General features: G+C 48.6%; 1 protein-coding gene across 1 annotated transcript in view; it reads left to right on the top strand.

Annotated features, from left to right (window-relative positions):
* MEIS3 (Meis homeobox 3) overlaps positions 1–16,937 on the top strand; it is an 81,549-nt gene extending 64,612 nt beyond the window's left edge. Inside the window, exons 9-13 of the mRNA XM_082231272.1 lie at positions 5,519–5,595; positions 8,686–8,744; positions 10,753–10,839; positions 12,796–12,879; positions 15,959–16,937. Of these exons, the coding sequence (XP_082087398.1) occupies positions 5,519–5,595; positions 8,686–8,744; positions 10,753–10,839; positions 12,796–12,845 (273 nt within the window). The 3' untranslated portion in view covers positions 12,846–12,879; positions 15,959–16,937. The remainder of the gene's footprint in view (positions 1–5,518; positions 5,596–8,685; positions 8,745–10,752; positions 10,840–12,795; positions 12,880–15,958) is intronic.
* Positions 16,938–18,276: the final 1,339 nt, after the last annotated feature.

The following is an 18,276-nucleotide window of genomic DNA, read 5'->3' as shown; positions in this document are numbered from 1 at the left end:
TTAACCTGAAGCACTATTTCTGGGTTAGCGGAGTCTGTAACCTGAAGCGTATGTAACCTGAAGTGTATGTAACCTGAGGTACCACTGTACGGGCTTGAAGCCTGACCTCCAAACTCCTAATCTGACGCTGTAACCACTACACCTGGGTCAGGGAGCCTTTTTCAGCTTGAGGACACCAGGGCTGGGCAGGGTCAGGACCAAATCAGAGTGGGTCCAAATGTAAAAGAGGAACGATGGACCCTTCAAGTGTCCCTGTTTTCCAGGGACGTCTCTGATTTAGAGAAGCCATCCTGGTTTCTGATTTGATCCCATTTTTCCTTAGGATGCCCCTATTTTCATTGGAAAAATGTTGGAGGGTATGGGGTTATCCGACCCCCCCCCCAAGCCGTCTGAAGCCAGTCTTGTACATTTTTAAAACGTTTAACGTTTTATTCTGTTTTTATATATGTTGGAAGCTGCCCACAGCGACTGGGAAAAACCCATTAAGATGTGTGGGGTAGACATAGTAAAATTATCATTATGGAATGGGACGTCCCTATTTTTGTCAGAGAAATGTTGGAGGTTATGGGATGATGATGATTTTGCCTCATCTTCACCATAAAGTCCCAAACAGGTTACAATTGTTTAAAGTACTATTTAAAAATACAGCCATACCTCATGTTACGTTTGCTTTTAAGGTTGAGCATTTTCAGGCGACCCGCGTCCCGCAGTGACCCGGAAGTACCGGAAAGGGTTACTTTTGGGTTTCGCCATTCGCACATGCGCAGACGCACAAAACGACATCACGTGCATGCGCAGAAGTGGCGAATCGCGATCCACGCATGTGTAGACGCGAGTTGCGATCCTTTTAGGTTGTCAACGGGCCTCCGGAATGGATCCCATTTGCAACCAGAGATAGCACTGTAGTTGAACCAGCTTACAGTCAATATAATAGTACGGATCCTTATATATATATATATATATATGCTTTCGTAGATTTTCACGGGTATAGGAATGCAGGTTTTGGTGTCTTCGGGTGTCTTCCCGTGTAAGAGTCGGGGTGTCTGTGCGACGTTTCGACGAGGTCTCACTCGTCATCTTCAGGCTGGTGCTTTCGGCTTCTTGTTACTGGAACAGAGCTCAGGCTGGTGCTTTCGGCTTCTTGTTACTGGAACAAGAAGCCGAAAGCACCAGCCTGAAGATGACGAGTGAGACCTCGTCGAAACGTCGCCCAGACACCCCGAAGACACCAAAACCTGCATATATATATATATATATATATATATGCTTTCGTAGATTTTCACGGGTACAGGAATGCAGGTTTTGGTGTCTTCGGGTGTCTTCCCGTGTAAGAGTCGGGGTGTCTGGGCGATGTTTCGACGAGGTCTCACTCGTCATCTTCAGGCTGGTGCTTTCGGCTTCTTGTTACTGGAACAGAGCTCAGGCTGGTGCTTTCGGCTTCTTGTTACTGGAACAAGAAGCCGAAAGCACCAGCCTGAAGATGACGAGTGAGACCTCGTCGAAACGTCGCCCAGACACCCCGACTCTTACACGGGAAGACACCCGAAGACACCAAAACCTGCATATATATATATATATATATATATATATATATATATATATATATGCTTTCGTAGATTTTCACGGGTACAGGAATGCAGGTTTTGGTGTCTTCGGGTGTCACCCGAAGACACCAAAACCTGCATATATATATATATATATATATATATATATATATATATATATACACACACACACACACACACACACATACACACACACCAAGGCCCAGAGTAGAGAAATACACTATAACAGTGCACAACCTAGGAGTTGCGCCAGAGAATGCCCTCTCCTGCGTCTCTCACACACAGAGCTTCTGATAGTGGTGGTCCTACCAAGTTCTTTCATTTACTTTATTTTTATTAATTAGATTTATATACTGCCCTTCATTAAAAGATCTCAGGGCAGTTCTTAACTGCTGATCTTTACATGCCCTCCAACGCCAAGGTGAAAACCGTGGCGTCATCTTCTTGGCCGCCATCTTCCTGTTTTTTCCTGCGAGAGAACGGCGGCCATGTTGGGCGCTGTGATCTCACACAATTTTGTGCTGTGATTTCCCCCTGAAATTTTTAAAAAAGTGTTTCTTTGGGGCATGGTGGCCTAAAATGTGCATTTTCTGGTGCTATGTGAGATTGTGATATGATTTCACTTCAGTTACTGAAACTGGCGGCCATTTAGCGAGTTGTTCTATATTATAATTCCGTAACAGAGGTTCAGCGTCCACGTACAAAGATTGAAAGAATGAGACCCAAAGGTTAGGGGGAATTTGTGAGGTTAAGGGGGAAATAGCCTTATGGGTACCAGAAGCCTATCTTAAAGTTTAAGTGTCTATACGCTTATTGCATTTATAAATTTTAAATTTATTGTTGTACATTGTTTTAAATGTTTGTTTTCACTCTGGGATTGTACCCCCAAGTGTGTTTTATAAGCTGCTCTCCGACCATAATAAATTATCTATCTATCTATCTCCCCTCTCCCAAGGAAAAATGTGGTGCGAAATCTCACGAGATCATGGCACCCAAAATGTCTGCCATTCTCTCGTGGGGAAAAAGAATGGGATGTCCCCGTTGCGAGTTCACCCCGTTGTGGGGATTCGAACCGCCGACCTTCTGATCAGCAAGTCCTAGGCTCAGTGGTTTAACCCACAGCACCACCCGCGTCCCAAAAACAGGAAAGGAGGAACCGTGAATTATCAGACAGTCCATCCTCTCCTGGTAAATAGGGAAACTGGGAGCATCTGTGGAAGTTCTGATCTCCACGATGCTCCAGAAGAAAGCCCCAAAGTAGTGACCTTGTGTTTCAAAACCTGAGAGAGCCTTCACAGTTGCCTCCATAGCCATTGCCCCATTCTGGGTGTGACCTGGGTGACCTTCGGTCATCTGTCACCTGGCTGTCAGAGCCGGGGCCCCTACGGAGGCCCGGTTGCGACTCGTGGGCAAAGACCCAACTCATCCATCATTTGGAGTGACAGCTAAAAGGCTGGAGCAGGCGGAGGGCAGGAGGGGGGAGGGGGTGGACAGTTGCCAAGTCCCCCGATACCGGGTACAGGGGAACTTTCATGTCTTGGAACATCTGCCTGGGAATTGGGGAAAAGAAAGGGACGTGGTTTTCTGACGGGCATGGAAAAGGAAGGCGATCCCCAAAGCGGGGGACCGGAATCTGTTCCCATATTTGTTGGGAACATAAGGCAAAGAGTCAGGGGCCAAAGAAAGGAGCCTGAAAAGAAAGCAAAGATTGTGACATTGCGGGGCTGGCAAAATTGAGCAGCGAAGCTTTTTCCCTAGACCTCTTCTTGAGGGTGCTGGTGGGGTTGCATGCTTGTTTGGATACTCCACACTTGGGGGTGGGAAGAGACGCAGCATGTTGTTGTTGTTTAATCGTTTAGTCATGTCCGACTCTTCGTGACCCCCTGGACCAGAGCACGCCAGGCACTCCTGTCTTCCACTGCCTCCCGCAGTAGCTTCGAGAACACTGTCCCACCATCTCGCCCTCTGTCGTCCCCTTCTCCTTGTGCCCTCCATCTTTCCCAACATCAGGGACTTTTCCAGGGAGTCTTCTCTTCTCCTCAGGTGGCCAAAGTCTTGGAGCCTCAGCTTCAGGATCTGTCCTTCCAGTGAGCACTCAGGGCTGGTTTCCTTCAGAATGGAGAGGTTTGATCTTCTTGCAGCCCATGGGACTCTCAAGAGTCTCCTCCAGCACCAGAATTCAAAAGCATCCATTCTTCGGCGATCAGCCTTCTTTAGGGTCCAGCATATCTCCCCGCATGTAGAAAACCAGGTCTTCAAGAAGGACTCAGTCTCACATTCCCCTGGTACACTCCCCCCACTTAAAAAACAACAAAACACTTCTGCGGGTGGGGCTGGCGTTAGCACATGGGAGCATTAATCAGTTGCTAGGGCCCCTGTGTCCTGGCAGGGCTTACTGCTGATGCCTACGGTGGGTCCTCTTTAAAATAAAATTTAAAAAATTATTTGAGCTGGGTCTATTTCCCACAAAATGCCTCCATTTCAGTATCATGCCAGGGCTCTGTCGGAAGTTAAAATAGCACTGAAAAGGATATATCAAGAACTCTGGCCAAAAGTTTCAATATAAGGAATAATTCCTACTCAAGAGTAGAAATGAAAAACGTGTGTATTCTGCTAAGAATAACAGTTTGAAGCTAATAGTAAATTTAAACACAACGTGTAAGTACGACAGGGCCCTGTTTCGGAGTACACGCCTTCTTCAGCTCAGTTTTTTGACGACTGTAAATCTGTTAGAAGTCTGTATTATTTAGTTCTTTTATGTTTCTTTTTCGACATGCGTCTTAGATAATTGCATCCAAGTTTTCTTGCGTTTCTCTGGCGTTTTCTCCAGAGAGAAGTCTAATACAGACTTCTTGATATATCCTTTTCAGGAAGTTAAAATAGACCAGGCTTTTTCAACCCAGCTTCTGTGGAACTCTGCTTTCCCGTCAGCCTCAGACAGCAAGGCCAAGGATGGTGGAAGTGGAGGTTCAATGACACCTAAAGGGCACCGGTTGGGGAAGCCTGGGCCAGGCCCAGTAGGGGATGCTCAGGGCGCCCCTGTTGTCCTCGTTGAGGCCCACTGCTGTGCGTAGCCACTTGGTAAACATCCCGGTCCTGCGTGGAATTTTACCTGTGGTCCAGTATTCAAATACTCCAGACCACCCCTCACCCCTGTAGCCTCAGGTGGTGCAGTCCACGAAAAAGCTTTGCCACTAGATTTCTGCTCATCATATACCGTATTTTTCGCTCTATAAGACGCAACAGACCACGAGACGCACCTAGTTTTTGGAGGAGGAAAACAAGAAAAAAAATATTCTGAATCTCAGAAGCCAGAACAGCAAGAGGGATCGCTGTGCAGTGAAAGCAGCAATCCCTCTTGCTGTTCTGGCTTCTGGGATAGCTGCACAGCCTGCATTCGCTCCATAAGATGTGCGAACATTTCCCCTTACTTTTTAGGAGGGAAAAAGTGAGTCTTACAGAGCAAAAAATACAGTAAACTGGGCCACGGTTTAGCAGAGAGAAGGGAATGCATGTGGCCAGGAGTTTCTTCTTCAAAAAAAACCCCCGAGCTTTTGAGTTATTTTTAATGAAGTTTGCCAAAATCGACACTTCCGTCATGGGCTGCCATAAGTCCGGATTTCCCCGGATATTTCAGAGATTTCTGCCCAGACGCTGTTTACAAGGGCTGAATACCAGCTACATTCAGGGAATTCCAGTCGTATGTCAACCCTAGCTAAATCTTTGGCCATAAGGCTCTGGTCCACATCAAAGTCTATAAAGCACTCTGGATAGTTCAGTGCTTGAATTATGCTGGGGGCTAAGGTTGTGATGCTAACATGGGGTAATCGCTATGAACGGGGGCCAAGCTCAAATGTGGTTTAAGAAGCCTTCCGCGAAACCCTTCAGATAATATCGGGCCAGCTTCGCTAACACCCTCCCCAACTTCTCTTCTCTTCTCTTCCCCTGAACAGCACCCCTATCCCTCGGAAGAACAGAAGAAGCAGCTAGCTCAGGATACGGGACTGACCATCTTGCAAGTCAATAACTGGTAAGGATCTCAACGCTGGGGCAGAGGGGAATTTAGCTCCTTTAGATCCATTTCTTCACCCAGTCCAGAGGTTCTCTTCACTGATGTGGGTTGCAGCCAACTAGGTTCTGTTCGCGGTAAGGTAAAGGTAAAGGGACCCCTGACCATTAGGTCCAGTCGTGGCCGACTCTGGGGTTGCAGCGCTCATCTCGCTTTATTGGCCGAGGGAGCTGGCGTACAGCTTCTGGGTCATGTGGCCAGCATTACTAAGCCGCTTCTGGCGAACCAGAGTAGCGCACGGAAACACTGTTTACCTTCCTGCCAGAGCAGTACCTATTTATCTACTTGCACTTTGACGTGCTTTCCTGCTAGGTTGGCAGGAGCTGGGACCAAGCAACGGGAGCTCACCCCGTCGCAGGGATTCGAACTGCCGACCTTCTGATTCGGCAATTCCTAGGCTCTGTGGTTTAACCCACAGTGCCACCAGTGTCCCTCTTCTGCTTGTGGTAGACATATTTAAAAATTATGAACCTAAGTGAGTACAGTCATACCTCATGTTATGTTTTTTCAGGATACATCCCGCAGCAACCCGGAAGTACTTCCGGGTTTCGCCACTTGCGCATGCGCAGATGCGCAAAATGATGTCACGCGCATGCGCAGAAGCGGCGAATCGCAACCCGCAATGCTGCTGCGGGTTGCGCTCTTTTCATGTTGCAAACAGGCCTCTGGAATGGATCCTGTTCACAACCAGAGGTACCACTGTAATGATCAGTCATTTCAATGGCTGTAATTTGAGTAGGACCCTGGATGCATTCAGCCCTTTGGCAGTTTTAAAAAAAGCTCAACAACTTCAATCCGAAAAAAAGCTCAACAACCTTGGTCGTCCGGCCCTTTGGTCAGCCCTTATGCATGTTCACTTCATCAAATCTGGCCCTCTTTGGAAAAAGTTTGGACACCCCTGATGTAGTGGGTGCACATGATAAAGGCTTTAAACTAATTAATAATATGTTTGAAAATATGTTGTTAAGCCATTTTAAGGACAGAAGGAGGGCTTCCTGGATCAGGCCAATGGCCCTTCTAGTTCATTATCCTCTTCTTACTGTGGCCGCTCAGATGCTGCAATGGGAATCCATCAAAAAGGACCGAAGTGTTACAGTGATCTCTCTCCACTTGTGATTCCAGCAACTCAAACTTAGGCTCACCCAACGACAGGAGGGTCAAGTGTTTTTTAATACGATGATTAATTTAGCACATGGAACTCAGTGCCACAAAAAGGGGAGCTGGCCTCAGCAACTCAGTTAGATATACCCATAGAAGATATATCCTCTATATCAGCTTGAATCTCAGGCGCCAGGGCCAGATAACAGGGGGAGAGAGCCCATCGTTTCATCCCTTGCATGTGAACTTTCCTGAGTCATGTGGCCGGACCAGAACGTTGGGCAAGGTGGACCTTTGGCCAGGAAGGAAGACAGTCTTGCACTCATGCTCACCCTGCTTAGAAACAGGTTGTTTTTCGGTCTGAATTTAAAATCGATGACATGTAATTGGCTATAAAGATTATTTTTTTTAACATTTTCTCCCAAGGTAACTCCCAATTTGTTTGGGGAAACTGCTGTTCCAGAGCATCATTTGGCTAAATAGAACTTCTGTCTACTAGGGGTGCCTGATTTTGGGAACCAGGCATCAGGGGTTGCCATTGCCTCCATGCTTTGCAAACGTGTAGCCAAAGCTCTCCGACTGTCCCCTGCTGGAGGCAGAGTGCTGGTATTATTGCAGCAGGACTGTGGCTCGGAGGGAGAGCACCTGCTTTGAATACAGAAGGCTTCTAGTTCAATTTTTGACACCGCCAGCTAGGGTTCCCTTATCCGAAACCCCAGAGAAACATTTCCAATTGGTGTTGGTCAGACTTCCCCAAACAGGTGCCTTCCATTTGCACGGTGGTAACGCTCCTGCTGCAGCCCGCCTTGGAGCAGGCCGTGACCTACTAGAAGGTCCTGACTCACCAGCTGAAGACCAGCACATATAATAATAATAATAATAACAATAATAATAATAATTTTTATTTGTACCCTGCCCATCTGGCTGGGTTTCCCCAGCCACTCTGGATGGCTTCCAACGAAGATTAAATATACATTAAAATGTCACACATAAAAAAATTCCCTGACCGAGGCTGCCTTAAGATGTCTTCTGAATGTCAGGTAGTTGTTTACCGCTTTGACATCTGATGGGAGGGCGTTCCACAGGGCGGGCACCACTACCGAAAAGGCCCTCTGCCTGGTTCCCTGTAGCTTTGCTTCTCGCAGTGATGCAACCGCCAGAAGGCCCTCGGAGCTGGACCTCAGCGTCCGGGAAGAACGATGGGGGTGGAGACGCTCCTTCTGATATACTGGACAGAGGCCGTTTAGGGCTTTAAAGGTCAACACCAGCACTTTGAATTGTGCTCGGAAACGTACTGGGAGCCAATGCAGGTCTTTCAAGACCGGTGTTATATGGTCTCAGCGGCTGCTCCCAGTCACCAGTCTAGCTGCCGCATTCTGGATTAGTTGTAGTTTCCGAGTCACCTTCAAAGGTAGCCCCGCGTAGAGCACGTTGCAGTAGTCCAAGCGGGAGATAACTAGAGCATGCACCACTCTGGTGAGACAGTCTGCGGGCAGGGAGGGTCTCATCCTGCGTACCAGATGGAGCTGGTAGACAGCTGCCCGGGACACAGAATTGACCTGTGCCTCCATGGAGAGCTGTGAGTCCAGAATGACTCCCAGGCTGCGCACCTGGTCCTTCAGGGGCACAGTTACCCTATTCAGGACCAGGGAGTCCTCCACACCAGCCCGCCCCCTGTCCCCCAAGAACAGTACTTCTGTCTTGTCAGGATTCAACCTCAATCCATTAGCCGCCATCCATCCTCCAACCGCCTCCAGTACTGTGCCAGAAGGACCAAGGGTCTGACACTGTGCAATGCAACTTCCTAAGCTCTCAGTGTGGCTCTGTGACCCAGAGTTGGGCTGCCAATAAGCAAGCGGCGTTTTGGAGAGAGGCAGCATAATCCCAGACCAAACTCTGACCCTATTATCAGTCGGTGCCTGACTCCTCCACTGCTTCTTCTGTCTCTTGCAGGTTTATTAATGCCAGGCGGCGCATAGTTCAACCGATGATCGATCAATCAAATCGCACAGGTATGGGGTTCCGTCTGGGAGAGGGCAAGTGGGGTTTTTTGGTTGTTGGGTTGTGTGATCCAGGATGCTGGGGCTGCACTTGCTTAACTCCTCCAATGTGGGGCCCTCCAGATGTTTCGAACGACTGTTCCCACCAGTCCCAGCTAGCAACGCCAAAGGCTAGGGGTGGTGCAGCAACATCTGGGCAGCTGCAGGTTCCCCCTCTGTCACAGGAGCATGCCAGTCAGTAACCACACCGTTCAAAGTTGCAGTTCATTCCCAGTGGTCTTATTCCGTGGAAATCAGTTGCTGAGGCTGAAAGTCCCCATCTCCCTACTGTTAGGATATACCGTATTTTTTGCTCTATAAGGCTCACTTTTTCCCTCCTAAAAAGTAAGGGGAAATGTGTGTGCGTCTTATGGAGCGAATGCAGACTGCGCAGCTATCGCTGTAGCCAGAACAGCAAGAGGGATTGCTGCTTTCACTGCGCAGGGATCCCTCTTGCTGTTCTGGCTTCTGGGATTCAGAATATTTTTTTTCTTGTTTTCCTCCTCCAAAAACTAGGTGCGTCTTGTGGTCTGGTGTGTCTTATAGAGCGAAAAATACTGTAGTTTCGTTCCACCTTAAAAGGGTACAGGCATGACTGCTGTGCGTCACATGCCTGTTTACTTCCAGCAGTCTGCTGGGAACTTCCTTTTGTATATAGCTTTTGTGTTACTGCTGTTTTTGCTGGAGACGAAGGGAAGCAGACATGTTTTCCTCTGTTCCTGAACTATGCTGTACATTATGCTTACACATTTCTCTGTCCGCCTCTTCTGCTGTGAGAAGATTTACACACTCTGCTGATTGGGCGTGCATGGGGCTCTAAACATATCTGCGGCTCATGTTGCTGATTGATGCTATTCCAAGGGAGACCGGCTGCTGGCCGGTGGCTGGAGTCAGCTGGGGGCCTGCCTGATGCCCCTGCCTCCCCGGCAGTATCCCAACGCCCACAGCTGTCTAAATCACCTCCTCTCCAGGGCTTTTCCCAAGCAATCTGAGACGCTGCCTGCTTGCAGCCAACCTCTCTTCCACCCCTTTCATGCCTCTTCTGATTCCAGGAGCGGGGGTCCCCAGTGACTCTTTACCAACCAGACTCATCTCTGCCTCTCTGCCTCCCGCCTCCCACTCGCTTGATTCAGCTTCTGTCTCTGATTCTGGACTGCTCTCTGCCACAGACTCTCCCTGCTCATTAAGCCCTGTTGCCTCTTCAGCTTCGGACACCTCCTCTTCCTAGTCTTCTCCCTCCAACCACTCATCAATGTCCCACCACCAATCCCCTGGCTCTGAGCCTTCTTCCCATGGGGGTTCCCCAGCTGGTTCCTCCCACCGCTTCAAACCAGTCCCATGACACCCTCTCTGCTCTAACTGGGACTAAGATGTAAGCCTTTATCAACCTGATCTTCTACCCAATGGGTATGATATTACTCACTGCGAGAAGCCAAGTTACAGGGAACCAGGCAGAGGGCCTTCTCAGTGGTGGCGCCCGCCCTGTGGAACGCCCTCCCATCAGATGTCAAAAAGAACAACTACCAGACTTTTAGAAGACATCTGAAGGCAGCCCTGTTTAGGGAAGCTTTTAATGTTTGATGCATTACTGTATTTTAATATTTTGTTGGAAGCCGCCGAGATTGGCTGGAGAAGCCCAGCCAGATGGGCGGGGTATAAATAATAAATTATTATTATTATTATTATTATTATTATTATTATTATTATTATTATAGCAATGAATCAGCAGTTGACAGGATTATCAGATACTTAGAAACCCTAAACTAAAAGCCCTGTTATATTACCTAAAAGATGAAATAGGGAGGACTTTGCAGTTGGTATGGAATTTATTGATGGCATTTAGAATGCGCAGTCCCTTGCGTCAGCAGGTGCAGAATCTATGAGGGCTTTTAAGAAAGTTCCCAACGGATTTTCGCACAAATCCTTGATGGGTCATGAAAGCGAGTGCGTTTTTGAGATGATGTTCCTTTCGTCCAATCAGGTCAAGGGGCACCGTACAGCCCTGATGGGCAGCCAATGGGAGGCTACGTCATGGATGGGCAGCAGCATATGACGATTCGCCCCCCAGGTAAGTGGCGACTGAACTCAAGGCAACAAGGGAAGCAGAGAGGGCACAGTGGGATTATGAGATCAGAGGGATTGGCAGATCTGTCAATTTTGGTTCCTCAGCTTCACATCTATGTGCTCAGTTTCTCAGCGCTAAAAGGCTGGCAAGTTTCCAAGAGGAGAGGACTTTAAAAATCTCACAAACGGATGTGGAAAAGGGTAGAGCTTAACCGAAGGCTGGAGAAACTGAAATTGACAGATCTGCCCATCGCTTACCTCTGCCACCAGACTTAGCCGAGGGACCTCTCAGTACTATAGCAGGCTCTGATTCCAACACCTGAGCTTCCAGGGCTTCAGTCCGCTTCAGTTCAGATTTTTAACGTGGGCCTATGTCAGTCACGGGACACGGGTGGCGCTGTGGGTTAAACCACAGAGCCTAGGACTTGCCGATCAGAAGATCGGCAGTTCGAATCCCCGTGACGGGGTGAGCTCCCGTTGCTCGGTCCCTGCTCATGCCCACCTAGCAGTTCAAAAGCACGTCACAGTGCAAGTAGATAAATAGGTACTACTCCAGCGGAAAAGTAAACGGTGTTTCCGTGCACTGCTCTGGTTCGCCAAAAGCGGCTTAGTCATGCTGACCATATGACCCAGAAGCTGTACACCGGCTCCCTCGGCCAATTAAGTGAGATGAGTGCCGCAACCCCAGAGTCGGCCACGACTGGACCTAATGGCCAGGGGTCCCTTTACCTTTACCTTTTTATGTCAGCCACACTTTCTGAATCAATATGGGAAACCGAATTGCAGGCATTCTTCGAAATTCGCACTTCTCTGAATATTGTGACACACTTCTCCAACCAGAGAATGCGTGCATTCAGGGAAAGTGTGCAGAAAAATTCGTTGCATCGGATAAAGACGACATATGAAGGGTCTTATATTGCTTGCAAAAGTGTGCATTCCAGGCAAAATTGCCTACAAACGTGCACATTTAGAGACATTTGCGCTAAAATGCTGACAATTTTTTGTGAGGACTTTAGAAATAATAATGGTTTACAAACCATTAACAGAAATTTGGAGAACTGAGCTTAAGGCTGGAAAATGAGAATCTGAGGGAAACCGAAAGGGACAGATTCATTCACCCCTAGCCCTGATAAATGGGTGCAAGTTCCAGTGCAAGTTCTACTCAAAGTATAGTCCTTGAAAGTAATGCATTTTAAGTAATGCATTCACACAGTAGTTTATTCTGTTTCCCCCGATGTTTCCCTAACTGTGAATTTCTGCATTATATTTGAGTGTTGACATGACATAAACGACACTTCCGGAAACACAGCGGAATGTAGCCCAAGTTTCGCACTCGTTTCTGTTTGCAAACAACAAGAAAAAGAGGAGCTAAATTTGCAGTATAAAGGTAAAGGTAAAGGTACCCCTGCCCGAACGGGCCAGTCTTGACAGACTGTGGGGTTTGTGCGCCCATCTCACATCTATTGGCCGGGGGCCAGCGCTGTCCGGGGACACTTCCGGGTCACGTGGCCAGCGTGACATCGCTGCTCTGGCGAGCCAGAGCCGCACACGGAACGCCGTTTACCTTCCCGCTGGTAAGCGGTACCTATTTATCTACTTGCCCCCCGGGGGTGCTTTCGAACTGCTAGGTGGGCAGGCGCTGGGACCGAGCAGCGGGAGCGCACCCCGCCGCGGGATTCGAACCGCCGACCTTTCGATCGGCAAGCCCTAGGTGTTGAGGCTTTAGCCCACAGCGCCATTTCCGGCAGCGGCTTTGACGTTGTGTGAAAAGCTCAAATACAACTTGGCAATCAACAGTTAGGGAAACGTCCTAAACCGCTGTGTGAATGCAGCCTAATTTAAGTCGGTTATTTCAATGGGTCTACTTAGTTGGCTACAAACTCAGTTGGCTACAACCCTGTGTGAAATAGAAGTGGGGTGCTGGGACACTTACAAACTCTGTTTTGTCCTCTGTTTCCAGGACCAATGGGAATGGCAATGGGCATGGAGGGGCAATGGCACTACATGTAAAGCCCTGAACCCGCTGGCAACACAAGATGGGGAAGTGAGTATCTCATGGGAGTTTGCGGTAGCTGGTGGGTTCATCTGGCCTCGTTCTCCAGGAAACAGAAGTACCGTATTTTTCGCTCTATAAGACGCACTTTCCCCCTCCTGCGCAGCTTTCGCTGAAGCCAGGAGAGCAAGAGGGATCGGTGCGCACCGATCTCTCTTGCTCTCCTGGCTTCGCTTCTTCGGAGAGGCGCTGAGCAGAGACGGACAGAACATTTTTTTTCTTGTTCTCCTCCTCTAGAACTAGGTGCGTCTTATGGTCGGGTGCGTCTTATAGAGCAAAAAATACGGTAGCATGATGGGTGCTCGTTGAAGCCAAGCGTGGCATCCGTGCTCTGCACCCTTGGGCAGCTGACAGGACCCACTCACACAGGCGCTGGCTCTGGGTGTCCCACCCCCCCCGTTGAGTGGCTGAAATATACTCAGAGTCGAGAGTGGATTTCATGCTCCTTATTCAGCTCATAGTGGTGAGGAGGAATGGAAGTTCCCCCCAGAATGTCTGCTTTATATACATTATTTACACAATGGGCCCCACGTGATTGGCTAATTCCGGGATTCTCCTGTAGGCCAATCAGGTTGCGGATTCACTTCCACCTGGAGCTGGATTGGGTGGCTCCTGCGGACCAATCAGACTGCTGCATTCTGGATCCTATTGTTCTAGGACCAATCAGACTGCTGCATTTTGGATCCTATTATTCTAGGACCAATCAGACTGCTGCCTTTTGGATCCTATTCAACTCAGTACATAACAGTGGCCCAAGACATTTTGGCACCTGAGGCAAACCACAAAAAGGCGCCTAGTCCCCACCAGGTTAGAAGGGTGTGAGTGAAGATCTATAACAGGAACAAGGGGGTGGGGATAAAGATCTACATCGGGATCTGCTGTCCCCGTGGATCCTGCCACCCCAGGCGGTTACCTCACCTTGCCTCATGGGTGGGCCGGCCCTGTTTCAAACCACTGCTGGGAATTTCTCACTGAGGCTTTGTGATTGGGGCATTTTGGGAGATGCGCCTCAAGCATCTGGCTGGCTCATTTGTGGGGCGGGGGAGAAGGGACTTCAGCCGATAGTGCTGAGCTAATATTTTGCAGGAGATATTCCATACACACACCCCGAGATCCCTTTTCCTCTCCTCTCTGCTAAATTTCTCTAAATAGTACCCACCATTTTAAATTATTCTTTTGTTGTTGTTGTGGCGGCTGCAATTCCCGCTCCCCGCAATACCCTGGAATGGTGCAAAGGGGCATTCGGGGTGTATGTGTGCAAAATGCAGGCCAGGGGGCCAACATAGCTGCTGTGAAACGAAAAGGAGGAAACTAACAAAAGCTAAACCTTTTAGGAGAAACAAACAAATCTGGGCTGCTGCAACCGCTGCTGATGCTGAGCAACAAGCCACCCAGGAAACTGTTGGAGAAGTTCTCTTTTCCCTGGAGAAATCCTGTGAAATTGTTGCCCCAGTTTCTCTGCCTGCAAGCGGCATGAAAGATTCTGGGAGTTCCTTGTGAGCGTAGAACTGGTTCTCTGGGCAGATTCTGGGTCACTCATTCAACATGGGATATTGGCCGGAGTGTCAGACTAGAATGAGGGAGACCGCGGTTCAGAGCCATATTTCAAAAAGTGAAAATCGGGACACAAAAGTTGTTTTTTTTTGGGGGGGTGAAATTGTTGAGCTCCCCCCAAAAAAAAAATCTCAACAACAACAAAAACAAAGGTTTGGGAACTATTTTAAAGGAAATTTGGCATAAAATCTACACTTCAGACATTGATTGCCGTACACCCAGGTTTGCCCAATTTCCGGAAATTCTGCAGAGACGCTATTTCTGATATGTTCAGGAAATCCTGGACATATGGCAGCTCTACTTTAGATGCCCTAAGCACTGGGAAAACTATGGTGCCCTTCCCCACTAAGTAATTAAAAATAAAAACCATACTGAACCATGTTTTAATAGTGAGAAAACAAATTGATTATAACACGTGAAATGATCTGATTTCTTTGCATCATTTTGATCTACCTTAATAGGACAACCCCCGGTTTAGGTGGGAATTAAGTGTCTGCTTTGCTGCTGCCCTAAACACACGTTTAGTCTCCCAATTCGGTAATCTGGGGTTCAAAAGGGGCATGGCTGGTGCTGTGGTCTAAACCACTAAGCCTCTTAGGCTTGCCGATCAGAAGGTTGGCAGTTCGAATCCCCTCGACAGGGTGAGCTCCCGTTGCTCTGCCCCAGCTCCTGCCAACCTAGCAGTTCGAAAGCACGCCAGTGCAAGTACCTAAATAGGTATCACAGCGGCGGGAAGGTAAACAGCGTTTTGGTGCGCTCTGGTTTCTGTCACAGCATTTTGTTGTGCCAGAAGCGGTCTAGTCCTACTTGCCACATGACCTGGAAAGCTGTTTGTGGACAAACGCCGGCTCCGTCAGCCTGAAAGCAAGATGAGCGCCACACCCCATAGCCGCCTTTGACTGGACGTAACCATCCAGGGGTCCTTTACCTTTATAAAGGTAAAGGTAAAGGAATCCCTGACCATTAGATCCAATCGTGGCCAACTGGGGTTGCGGCACTCATCTCGCTTTACTGGCCGAGGGAGCCGGCGTACAGCTTCTGGGTCATGTGGCCAGCATGACTGAGCCGCTTCTGGCGAACCAGAGCAGTGCATGGAAATGCCGTTTACCTTCCCGCCAGAGCGGTACCTATTTATCTACTTGCACTAGTGTGCTTTTGAACTGCTAGGTTGGCAGGAGCAGGGACCGAGCAACGGGAGCTCACCCTGTTGCGGGGATTTGAACCACCGACCTTCTGATCAGCAAGTCCTAGGCTCTGTGGTTTAACCCACAGCGTCACCTGCGTCCCTTTAGCTTTATAGCAGGGTTCAAATCCCCATTTGACCCTATCTCCTAGCCTCCCCTACCACACACTGGTTGTTGTGTGGGTAAGAGGCAGAGGGGAAGAGCTGTGTACGTAACCTGGAGCTCATCAGCTAGAAATACGACAACAAACTGAAAAAGAAGATTTGAAGTGCAGGCTGAGTCAGGAAAGCATGGCTGGCTTTCACTGTCTGCTCCTTCTTGGTTTTTTTCAGGTTTCCAGACTAGGCTGTGTGCCGAGCAACACGAACCCTAGCAGGTTTTACGGGCACCAGACTCCCGGCACATCAGGGCCTCCTGCGCCCACAACTTCCCCAGCGCTCCGCGAGAATGTGCCACAGACCATTCTCCCTCTCCCCCTCCAGCCACGACGCACGGCCACTGTCCGCACTGCAACCCCCGACCAGAGGAAGCGAAACACCCCCAGCACACCCAAACCCCCCACTTGGGACGGGCCGAGCACGGACAGCGCCCCTTCCCTGCCCTCCTTCTCCCTGCCCTTCCGCCAGTTCCTTCTCTCCCTCACTCCTTTTTGCCAAATAAAGAAGGACCGTTCCCGACAACCTGTAGCCAAAACGACAAGGCTCCGAAATATCCTGCGGGCGTCGCGTCTCCCGGGGTTTAGGAGCCAGACCAAGCTGGACTTTGATGGAAACAGATCCCCCTTCCCAGCGTTTAAAAAAGGAAAAAGAAAGAACAAGGGAGAGGTGGAGAGCGCAATCCGTCTTTCAACAAAGATGTGGAGAGTGGGGAAGGCCGATGTATTAACTTTTTCATTGCTTGGGCTCTGATCCATCATTTTTCTCGCCACGCGCATACCTCACGCCCGCCTGCCCCCCGCCACCGCTCCAGACACGGCGGCCTCTTCACGGACATCTTTTCCAAAGGAGAGAATGTTCCAAGCAGGCTTGTGTTTTGTTTCATTTTCCAAAAACCTTTCCTTTTTCCTTCCTTCTTTCTTTCTTTCTTTCCCCCTCCCCCCCTTCCTTCCTTCTGGATGTTTTAATTATTAATTAATTATTGATGTCGATGCTCAGAACGGGGAAGTAAATTAAATTGTACATTTTATTTTCCTTTTTATCTTATTTTCCCAGGGTTCTTGTTTTTAACGTGCTTTTTTTTGTTTCGTTTTGTTTTTTAAACTGAGAAATAATTCAAGAAAAAGAGAAAAGAAAAAAAAACCAAAACGAACTACGCCTGCGGCCTTGGTCTCGTTTGTTCTCGCCGGGTTGGTTTGTTGCTGTTCTGAGTTATCAAGACAAAATGACGTTCGCCTCTTCCTTTCTTTATAAGAAATGGCTGGTGGGATGGGGGTGGGAGGAGGAATAATCCTTAAAGCTGCCTTTTCCGGCCGGGCTGAATTTAAGGATCCTGAATGTGCTAATGTCTAAGGGTGTGTCTACACTAAAACATTTTTAATCCAGATTAACTGTTTGGACTCATCTGAATCTCAGGGCATTGGGCAAAAGAGTCCTGTATTGCAAGCAGTTGGACTAGGTGACCCCCCCCCCCTTGTCCCTTCCAACTCTACAATTCTGTGATTTTATCCTCCTAGGAAAATGGAAAATTAGAGTTCTCTGAAAGGTCTGGATGAGTCTTGTGTCATCTCCAACCTTGTTGTTGTTGTTGTTTAGTTGTTTAGTCGTGTCCGACTCTTCGTAACCCCCTGGACCAGAGCACGCCAGGCACTCCTGTCTTCCACTGCCTCCCGCAGTTTGGTCAAACTCATGCTGGTAGCTTCTGTGACACTGTCCCACCATCTCGTCCTCTGCCGTCCCCTTCTCCTTGTGCCCTCCATCTTTCCCAGCATCAGGGTCTTTTCCAGGGAGTCTTCTCTTCTCATGAGGTGGCCAAAGTCTTGGAGCCTCAGCTTCAGGATCTGTCCTTCCAGTGAGCACTCAGGGCTGATTTCCTTCAGAATGGAGAGGTTGGATCTTCTTGCAGTTCATGGGACTCTCAAGAGTCTCCTCCAGCACCAGAATTCAAAAGCATCAATTCTTCAACGATCAGCCTTCTCTACGGTCCAGCTCTCACTTCCATACATCACTACTGGGAAAACCATGGCTTTAACTATACGGACCTTTACAGATGCCAATTTTATACAAATTTAACTGTCATGGCTTCCTCCAAAGGATCTTGGGAGTTGTAGTTTGACATGGTGGAAATAAGACCAGAAACTGCTGTCTGTTTTCAGACCAAAACGAATAGAATCGAGATGTGCTGTGTTCCATTAGTTTGTTCCAGCCCAGTCATTTCATATCTCAACCTGATCTTTTGATTCTTATGCTGGACGACTGCTGGCACATCTGGAATTTTAAGGGGGTGTTATAGGCACCACCAACGAGTTGCTTTTCTCCCCACCTTCCACTGGTCAGTCTCTTCCCCGTTCGCTCCCAATCACAGACAGACAAAGCACGCATTGTCTTTCGTTCCACAGGGTTGGGCGGAAAACTGAAATGGATCCTCATGGATTTGCATGATTTTACAGGCTCGCCCACGACCACCATCCCGTTTATGATTACAGTGGTAAAAA

This window comes from Podarcis vaucheri (assembly GCF_965113315.1).
Source record: "Podarcis vaucheri genome assembly, chromosome: 7".
NCBI classification, from domain to species: domain Eukaryota; kingdom Metazoa; phylum Chordata; class Lepidosauria; order Squamata; family Lacertidae; genus Podarcis; species Podarcis vaucheri.
Note: the sequence above shows the minus strand (reverse complement) of the source record. Positions and strands in the feature narration are given on the sequence as shown.